Below are 10633 nucleotides of genomic sequence, written 5' to 3' on the forward strand. Positions count from 1 at the left end.
ATTATTAGAGAAATCAAGCAGTTGCACATGACATTTTTAAAACATGTATTACATGTACATAAATATACAAGCACTGATATTGTATATGGGGAGTTAGGGGAATATCCTATTGATATTGTTATCAATACTAGAATGATTGGCTACTGGTCAAGGTTAATAACAGGGAAAACTACTAAGTTAAGCATGATTATGTATAAAAGTTTGTTACATTTAGACTCCACAGGCATGTATTCATCACCTTGGATTTGCCATATAAGAAATATTCTTAACAATTGTGGTATGTCAGGTATTTGGATGGATCAACAAACTAATAATCCAGAATGGTTAAGGAAAGCAGTTGAAAACAAACTTAAAGATCATTGGATAACATCATGGTTTAGAAATATTTCAACAAAGGGACTTTGTAAGAGTTATAGAATGTATAAAGACTTGTATTGCAGAGAAGATTACCTATTGAAACTTAAAAAGAGTATCAGAATGCCTTTGATTAAAATAAGAACAAATAACAATAGACTACCTGTTGTGAAAGGAAGATATGATAGTATAGATAGGGAAGAAAGATTATGTACTTTATGTAGATGTAATGTTGTTGGAGATGAATATCATATTTTATTGTCATGCCCTAATGATAACATCGTGGAGCTCAGAAACAAATATATTCCAAATTATTATAGAAATAACCCAACAGTGAATAAGTTTATCCAATTAATGCAAAGTAAAAGTCAATATATTTTGTCTAACATTTCTCTTTTTTAAAAGCTACCTATAATTTTTTTAGGTAACAGAAAGTTGATTTATATAAGTTGTTAGTGTTTGTTTGTATCTGAAATAATTGCAGGAGCTGTGCTCCATACTTTGTATCACAAAGTCTGAGCATGTAAATAAATCTGAAATCTGAAATCTGAAATCACACACACACACACACACACACACACACACACACACACATATGTGTGACGCATACTCCATATATGGATGGATAAGGCTCTTATACAGAGTTAGCATCTGTAGGGGGAGGAGTGGGGGAGAAAAACTGGCGAAGATGACCCAGAACGCCTAACTTCACAGAAGCAGATTTAACTAGAGATGAGATGTGAGGTTCTCAGTTTAGACTTTTAGTAAAGGATAGACTGAGAATGTTCAGTGTAGAAGAGTTTAGTATCATTGAAGAAGAGGGGATAGTTATCCGGAAGGTTTGGGGAGTTGATAGTTAGAGGAATTGAGTTTTTTAACAATACTGAGTTTGCTCTGCTCTAATAAAAAAATAAAAAGAAATGGAGATCAGAAGTTTAACAAGCTGTAATGGAAGATATTTGGGTTTTCGAATAATCTTCCATGATTCTGTTGATAGTTGTTCTAGTGGAAGATATTTGGGGTTTTCAGAGTGTTTTCATTCAAGGGAAAATTTAACAGGCTGTAGTAGATGTTATTGGAGTTTTCGGAGGTGTTTTCATGATTTTGCTGATAGTTTCAGCAATTTCTAATGGAAATTATTAGGATTTCGAGGGTTTCACAATCGTATTATTGTCTAACAAGTTATCGGAGCTTTCGACAGTTTTCATGATTTCATTGATAGTAATGGCATTTATTCGGATTTTTTAGGGTGTTTTCTTCACTTCATTCCTACATAGTTTTAATATACTTGTTCAGGAGACTGTTCGGATTTTTAAGGCTGTGGGTTTTTGAGGCAGTTTCGTGATTCGAGTAATAGTGCAACACGAATTATGCACCATCAAGAGGGGGAGTTGAAATTATGCATCATCACTGAGGAAAAAAAAAGAACACTCAAGAGTACCTGACTCCGTAGCCTTTACAAGCAACCCTTGTGAAAAGTCCATATGATTTTCCTCCTGTAATGAATTCTTCTGGCCGGACCAAACCTAATTTACAACAGGTGAATTATTCTGGTGGAAATCTTGAGGATGGAATGCTCGTGAGGGAAATTTACTGGGGAAACTTAAGATATACGGAAATTTTAGTCAAGCGCTACACACCAGAGGGAATCGAACTTGGTCCTCCTCCTCCTCCTCCTCCTCCTCCTCCTCCTCCTCCTCCTCCTCCTCCTCCTCCTGTTTCTCACGCTAGCCACTCCTCGTCCTCTTTCTTCATGTTTCGTGCTCCTATTTTTCTCTCCTTTTTTTTTTTTTCATGTTATATCGCATCACTTGATTTTGTCTTAGTCGGGAAGAAAGGGAAGGAGGGAGAGGGACGAAGGGAGGGAAAGAGGGAGAGAAGGACTGAGAGGGAGATTTCGCATACGTAGTGTAGATTCTCTTTCTCTCTCTCTCTCTCTCTCTCTCTCTCTCTCTCTCTCTCTCTCTCTCTCTCTCTCTCTCTCTCTCTCTCTCTCTCTCTCTCTCTCTCTCTCTCCCCATCTTAGCATCTTCCAATGTATCGCTTGCACTTCCCATCATACTCCTTATTTTTGACTTCTTTTTATTCATCGTAGCTCTCTCCTTTGTTCATCCTTTCATCTTGACCCCGCCTCTCTCTCTCTCTCTCTCTCTCTCTCTCTCTCTCTCTCTCTCTCTCTCTCTCTCTCTCTCTCTCTCTCTCTCCCCCTCCTCCTCCTCCTCTTCCTCCATTACTCTTTCACTTCCTATTTCTCTGGTGTTTCTTGATTTCCTGATTTTGTGTCTGTGTGTGTGTGTGTGTGTGTGTGTGTGTGTGTGTGTGAGAGAGAGAGAGAGAGAGAGAGAGAGAGAGAGAGAGAGAGAGAGAGAGAGAGAGAGAGAGAGAGAGATTCGTTACACTTGTATTTAACACATTACAGACTAACAGATATGTCTCTTTACTTTAACTGCTGGCTCTCTCTCTCTCTCTCTCTCTCTCTCTCTCTCTCTCTCTCTCTCTCTCTCTCTCTCTCTCTCTCTCTCTCTCTCTCTCATTTTCCTTTTGATGCAATTAGTTTCCCCTTCATAATTGCCTGATCTAATTTAGTTTTCTTTCATGGCTTTCAAACATTTCCCATTTTCTTTCGTCTTCCATCGTTCCCGACCTTTCACCATTTTCTTGAGCCGAACCCATTTCACGTTTTTCTCTGGTAATCTCATCCAGCGCTTCGTTTTCTTCAACCTGTAATACTGTGCTGCCCTAGATTCTTCTTTGTGTCCTCCGATCCCCCTCTTCCTCCTCCTCCGCCTCCTCCCCTTTCTTCGTTTTCTTTGCATGTCTGATTATCTTCCACTCTCGATGTTTACTTTTTCGTTGCCATAAATTAACTCGACTGTGTTTTTATGTTTTCCTCCATTTTTCCCCTGTTTCTGGTTGTTTTTCTGTTGGTTTTGTTAAGGAAGTTTTCATTTCCGTCTCGTTTTCGTTTTGTTTTCTTCTCGAGTAATCAGTCTATTTTCGTTGTGATTTTTATCTTTTTTCGTGTTAGATGATGTGGTTCTCTCTCTCTCTCTCTCTCTCTCTCTCTCTCTCTCTCTCTCTCTCTCTCTCTCTCTCTCTCTCTCTCTCTCTCTCTCTCTCTCTCTCTCTCTCTCTCTCAATGAAATCTTATCTGGCCCACAATATTTGATTTCTTACAACTTACTTTCTTTTTCCTTCTTTGTATTTTTATTGCCTTTCCACTTCTCCCATTGTTGCCTTTGTTGTTGTTGTTGTTGTTGTTGTTGTTGTTGTTGTTGTTGTGTGTGTGTGTGTGTGTGTGTGTGTGTGTGTGTGTGTGTGTGTGTGTGTGTGTGTGTGTGTGTGTGTTTCTGGCAACAGTCTCAAAATGTCGTCGTCGTCGTTCAATTTTTCCCGTCAGGATAATGGCTGGCGATTTGGGCAAAGATGACTGGGCCAGATTTTTTTCAGGGAGTCACCTCTTTCCCCTCCACACCCCCAACCATCCTCCCCACTCGCCTTTCAAGTTCTGGTGTGCCTTGCCTGGGAAGTTAAAGAGCGCGTCAGTAATAATGTTTGTTTCTGTTTCATGAGAAGTTTGCTCCTCTCTCTTTTCTTTCCCCCTTTTGGCTTCTCTCTCTCTCTCTCTCTCTCTCTCTCTCTCTCTCTCTCTCTCTCTCTCTCTCTCTCTCTCTCTCTCTGGGTCTCGGTGCTCTCTTTCTTTCACTTTCGTTCCTAATTATTTTTCGGTAAAACTTCGGATATTGCGAAATTAGCGTTTTCAGTCCCCCCTTTCTCCTTTCCCCATCTCTCTCTCTCTCTCTCTCTCTCTCTCTCTCTCTCTCTCTCTCTCTCTCTCTCTCTCTCTCTCTCTCTCTCTCTCTCTCTCATCTATCTTTCATCATTATGTGTACCATTACATTACAATTTGGTTTATATATATATATATATATATATATATATATATATATATATATATATATATATATATATATATATATATATATATATATGACTTTATTATTATTACTATTATTATTATTATTAGTAGTAGTAGTAGTAGCAGTATTTGATGGTGAGGGATCGTGTCTTTGTCAATATACTAAAATATCTTTCCTTACTCTTCCCCTTGAGTATTGTTCATCTGTAAATATTTGTCTCTCATTTCATCATTTATATGTTGGAAGCTGCTATGGCGATTCCCTTTTACCTATCTTGTATTCAATTCTTGGTCTCTTTCCTACTTTCTTCAAAATTTTATTACACTCCATTTGTCTGCATTGAATTTCATTTTTCCACGCTTGGCTCCATTTAAATAATTTATCGACATCTTGTGTGTGTGTGTGTGTGTGTGTGTGTGTGTGTGTGTGTGTGTGTGTGTGTGTGTGTGTGTGTGTGTGTGTGTGTGTGTGTGTGTGTGTGTGCGCGTGTGTGTGTGTGTGTGTTAGGGTCCTTATCTTTAATCTGTCGTATGTGTACATTTGTTTATTTGCCTGTCTGTCTGTTTGTCCGTCTGTCTGTCTGTCTGTCTGGCTGATTGGGTGTCTGTCCATTTCTTTGTTTGCTCGTATGTTTATTTGTTTGTTTATTTTTTGCCTTGATGGATGTTCATTGTGTTTACCCATATATTCAGATATAGTCATATGTGTGTGTGTGTGTGTGTGTGTGTGTGTGTGTGTGTGTGTGTGTGTGTGTGTGTGTGTGTGTGTGTGTGTGTGTGTGTGTGTGTGTGTGTGTGTGTGTGTGTGAATGATGAAAAAGGAAAACACACAGGGAGGAATCTTACAAAGTTTTATTTTTGTAGAACAGACAGATAGACAGACATAAAGACGGCCACAAAGACAGACAGAGACACGTAGACACAAAGAAACAAACGAATGAACAAACAAACAGACAACATTATCATATATATATATATATATATATATATATATATATATATATATATATATATATATATATATATATATATATATATATATATATATATATATTATATATATATCCTTTTTTCATATTAACAAACCTGCAAATGTTATAATGGTTAGTATTAAATTACGCTCTTCATTAACACTAATATATTTATACAGGGTCTGCAAATTTGAAAACTTCTAATAATATATACATTGAGGGAATACCAGTGTGTGTGTGTGTGTGTGTGTGTGTGTGTGTGTGTGTGTGTGTGTGTGTGTGTGTGTGTGTGTGTGTGTGTGTGTGTGTGTGTGTGTGTGTTCGCGTATGTGTGTTCGCCACAAGTCGCGGAATATTGAATAAATCTAGTGGGATATAGTGGTGGTGGTGGTGGTGGTGATTGATGTGGTGGTGATGGGGGGATAGAAGTAGTGGTGGTGGTGGTGGTGGTGGTGACTTACATTTAATAGTAAAGTTCGTTTGGAAAAAGAAAAGATTATATATATATATATATATATATATATATATATATATATATATATATATATATATATATATATATATATATATATATATATATATATATTATCAGCAAAGAAAAAATAACTATTCATTTAAATTAACATTTATAGGTTTAGATTCTACTATTTTGTTTTAAGTTTAGGATCAACAAAATATTAAGAAAAAAACATAAAACATTAGAATCGTTCCCATTTTTGTTTTTTCATGACCGAATGCGAGTGTGATGATAATGATGATGATGATGATGATGATGATGATGATGATGATGGTGGTGATCGTGGTGGTTGTAAATGACAATTATGATGCGGGTAAAGAAATAATGATAATGATTGTTTTGTATTTGTGCTGAGGAGGCTGGAAGGAACATGCGTTTGTGATGGTGGTGGTGCTTGAGCTGTAGTGGTGGTGAAGGCTGATGTTGTCGTTGGTGTTGTTACTGTTGTTGTGACTGGTGGTGGTGGTGGTAGTGGTGGTGTTGGTGGCGGTGGCAGCGGCAGAAGAGGTTATACTGATGATGGTGGTTACGGTGATGGTGGTGGTGGCGGTGGTGGTGGTAGTGGCGGTGATGAAGGTGGCGCTTAACCTTTTCACAAACCGGATTCCATTTTCTTTTTAACGCATCCTTTTGTTATTTATAATTTCTTTTATATTTCATCCTTCATTTTTCACGTATTTTTCTGTTGGTTTTACTTTGTTTTTAAAATCTAAATATGGAATGGCGGAGTTACAGTATTGTGGTGCTTGCATTTCGTATTATTTTCTCTCTTCTTTTTTCTTTATTTTTGCAAACCATTTTAGGCGAGAGTATTTTATTTTATGGCATTCATCCGTAGCATCTCTTCTTCTTCTTTTTTCTTTTTTTTTCCATTCACGATTTTTCTTCATTTTTATTTTGGTTACCCATTCCGCCTTTCTCGGGTTTTAGGCAGTATTGGTTTTCCTGCTGGCCGCTCCTTCCATTATTCTTACTCCTTGTTTTCCTATTTTCGCTTGCTTATATTTATTGGCGTGTCCTTTTCCAATTCTTCTCTTATCTCTCAATATTCACAAACCTTGCCACGGGGAGACACACACACACACACACACACACACACACACACACACACACACACACACACACACACACACACACACACACACACACGCACGTACGCACACACACACCGTTTTCTTCACTGATATTCTTGATTTATGAACTTATAATCTACCTGTGTACAGTTTGTTTGTGTAATTAAGTGTAGTACTTAATATTATTTTTTATTTTTATTTATTTTTTATTTTTTTATTTTATTTATTTATTTATTTTTTACAGCACTATGATCTATTAGCTTCATTATTCTTATTAGGAGCAAGTGTGGCGCCTCCTGAGGGTGGGTGTTTACGGGGTGGATTTGAGTAGCGAGGATCCCTAGAGCGAGATAGTCCGTGCAAAGGACAGCACCGCCACGGAGACTGTTGTCCAGGGCGGGTGGGGACGAGCGCCTGTGGGGAGGAAAGGAAAGAAAGAATATCACCGAGGAAAAGAAATACAGATAGACAAGATCAAATCGTTATAAAGACAAGACTCCCACACCGCAAAGAATAAAATAATTGTAAACAATGAAACAGATAGGAAGTGATAGGAATAGTTTTATTTTTGAATACTACTGAAAGTGTTAAAATATACTCGGTATAAATTTTCATCAATAAAAACCAGGAGCTGTATTTTGAAACGCTTTAATCTCTCATAAGAATTACTTTCAAAAGCTACAGAGATGATTAGTTAGTTTTTTTTATGGGTGTTTTTTTCACACTGATGATGCAGAAGCCTTAAACTACCACCCGAATCACTAAAACACATTCAGAACCATAATAACTTCCAATAAAACTTTTCAAGCTATCACAGAAAGCACGAAAACACAGCTTTCATCACAACTTATAAAATTACCTTTAGGATCACGAAGACACCCTTGGAAACTCCAATAACTTGTTCTTCTATCACAAGAACACTCTTGAAAACCTTAGTAATTTCCAGTGCAACCTATTAAACTATCACTAGACTCACGAAAGCATCCTTGAAAACCCTAGTAACTTCCTTCTGAACTTATAAAAATACCACTAGAATAAAGAAAAAACTTGCTACAGAACTTGTAAAACAGGAGCTTGTAACAGTAAAATCATGATACATCTTTGAAAACTTTTGTAACTTCCGACAGAATTTGTAACACTACTACTAGGACCACGAAAACAATCTTGAAGACCCTACTAACTACCAGCGAAACTTGTAAAACTACTACTGAAATCACTGAAACACACTTGAAAACTCTCTAGTAACTTGCAACAGAATTTTGTACCACTACTACTAAGACTCACTAAAACGCAATCATTCACGACCCTAATAACTCCCACTACAACTTGTCAAACTATCACTAGAATCTCGAAAATACATTGAGAACCCTAGTAACTTTCAGAAGAACTCGTAAAATTATCATTAGAATCACGAAAACCTTGGAAACCCAGATAACTCCCTTCATAGTCTGTTAAAAATAGTTAATTTAAAACGCCTAAATGTTTGAAAGAGCTGGCCCGGAACTAGACAGAGCACAGTGAAATAATGTAGTGCAGGAAAATAATAAATAGTAAGCACAAGAGAAACACAATTACGAGAAGGAAAGGGAAGTTGAAAAGACGACAAATAGCGACATAAAGAAACAACAATACGTGATAAACAACAATAACAGCTGTAATGAGAATAATGAAAATGTTTAAGGATTGTGTGTTAGTGAAATTCTCTCTCTCTCTCTCTCTCTCTCTCTCTCTCTCTCTCTCTCTCTCTCTCTCTCTCTCTCTCTCTCTCTCTCTCTCTCTCTCTCTCTCTCTCTCTCTCTCTCTCTCTCTCTCTCTCTCTCTCTCTCTCTCTCTCTCTCTCTCTCTCTCTCAGTAAGAAAATGGTAGACGATGTAAAAATCATAAAATTTCCTCGATACCTGCTCTAGAGTAAGAATATGTATGTATGTATGTATGTATGTATGCATGCATGCATGTATGTATGTACGTATTTACGAGTAATATGTGTATTATGCAAGAGGAAACGGGACATTATAATACATCTGGAAGTTAAAGAAACACGGCGAATGAAAAAAGCTAAAGTATTGGAACTGAAAAGAGAGAAAGAAAACAATAAAATAAAAGAAAAAGGAAAAAAGGTAGGGCAAGGAAAGAAAAGAAAAAAGCCGAAAGGATGATATTTCATATGCGCAAAGGACAGAGAGAGAGAGAGAGAGAGAGAGAGAGAGAGAGAGAGAGAGAGAGAGAGAGAGAGAGAGAGAGAGAGAGAGAGAGAAAGGGAATGTTAATGTGTGTGTTTTCAGTGGCTAACGAATGCTAAATATTTACTGGTGTTGGGAGATTAAATAAATAAACAGTAAAAAATCATAAGAGGGAAACCTGTCATGTTTGTTTTGAAGGAAATTTACATAGCAAGGGAATTTTCGCCCACATTTTCCCTTCCTTCTCCTTTTCGTCCTCCTCCTCCTCCTCCTCCTCCTTCTCCTCCTCTCCTTTTTTTTCTGTTTAAGTTTCTCTTATTTATCATTGCAGTATTACCCTTTCCGTCCCTCCTCCCCTCTCTCTCTCTCTCTCTCTCTCTCTCTCTCTCTCTCTCTCTCTCTCTCTCTCTCTCTCTCTCTCTCTCTCTCTCTCTCTCTCTCTCTCTTACACACACACCCGCCCACCTACCCACCCACACACACACACACACACACACACACACACACACGCACACACACATTACAACTTTTCTTACGCTCTTTGCATCCTTTCCTTCCCCTTCATCTTCCCCTTTCTTCCCCTTTCATTCCTTACTCCTACTTACTCTTCATTCTCTCTCTCTCTCTCTCTCTCTCTCTCTCTCTCTCTCTCTCTCTCTCTCTCTCTCTCTCTCTCTCTCTCTCTCTCCGTTTCTTCCTTAATACCATTCCTCCTACTTCCTTCTCTCCTTTTCATCCTCGTTCTTTCTACTTATTCCTCTACTTTCTTCTTCTTACTTCTATTTCCCTGTATCTCCATCCTATTATTCTCACTTCCTGTTCTTTCTTTTCTTTGTTACTTTTTTCTTTACTGCTTTGCTTCTTTCTTTTTAATTCACTCGTCTCTTGTGTTATGTGATCTCGTTACGGCGCGTAATTGAATTAACCAGTCAATTAACTAATCAATAATTGTTCTCCTTTCATCGCCATCCTTTTATTTTTTTATAGACAAACTTCTTCCATTCATCCACGCATTCATCCATTCATCCATTCATTCAATCACCCATGCGCTATCACTTCTCCCTCTTCTTTATTTACTTGATATTCTTTTCATCTCTCTGGCAATATTTTTTTCTTATCCTTCTCGTGTTCTTATTTACCTTATTCTGTCTCTTTTGTTTCTCTTGTTTCATCTTTCTAAGTACCCTTTTTCAGTATATCTAAGGAGCTTTTATCTATCTGTCCCTTACTTTGCCATCGTTTTGACTCTTCTGATCATTAACTCTATCTCTCCATCCATCCATCCACCCATCCATACATACATACATACATACATACATACATACATACATCTGTTCTTCCCTCCGTCCTTTCTTTTCATCCATTCATCATTCCTCCCTCCGTCTCTCCATTCTTTCATCCGTTCATCTCTTCATTCATTCATTCATCCATCCATCCATTCATCTATCCATCCATCCCTCTCTCCCTCCCTCCCTCTATACATCCCCTTCCTGTATCCCTCCCTCCTTCCACCCAATCATTCCTCCCTCCCATCATCCCTTCATCCCTCCCTCCCACCTCCTTCTGTCCAGTCTCTTCCACTAATAGCGTAGAATAGTTACCCAAGCAGCCTTGTAAAG

At 37.8% G+C, this 10633-nt stretch overlaps 1 protein-coding gene across 1 annotated transcript in view; it reads right to left on the reverse strand.

The window, feature by feature from the left end:
- Positions 1-5826: 5826 nt before the first annotated feature.
- The window catches only part of LOC135105008 (uncharacterized), a 45381-nt gene continuing 40574 nt past the window's right edge, over positions 5827-10633 (reverse strand). The window contains exon 7 of the mRNA XM_064012894.1: positions 5827-7248. Coding sequence (XP_063868964.1) covers positions 7175-7248 — 74 coding nt within the window. The 3' untranslated portion in view covers positions 5827-7174. The remainder of the gene's footprint in view (positions 7249-10633) is intronic.

This window comes from Scylla paramamosain, chromosome 11 (assembly GCF_035594125.1).
Source record: "Scylla paramamosain isolate STU-SP2022 chromosome 11, ASM3559412v1, whole genome shotgun sequence".
Lineage (NCBI taxonomy): Eukaryota > Metazoa > Arthropoda > Malacostraca > Decapoda > Portunidae > Scylla > Scylla paramamosain.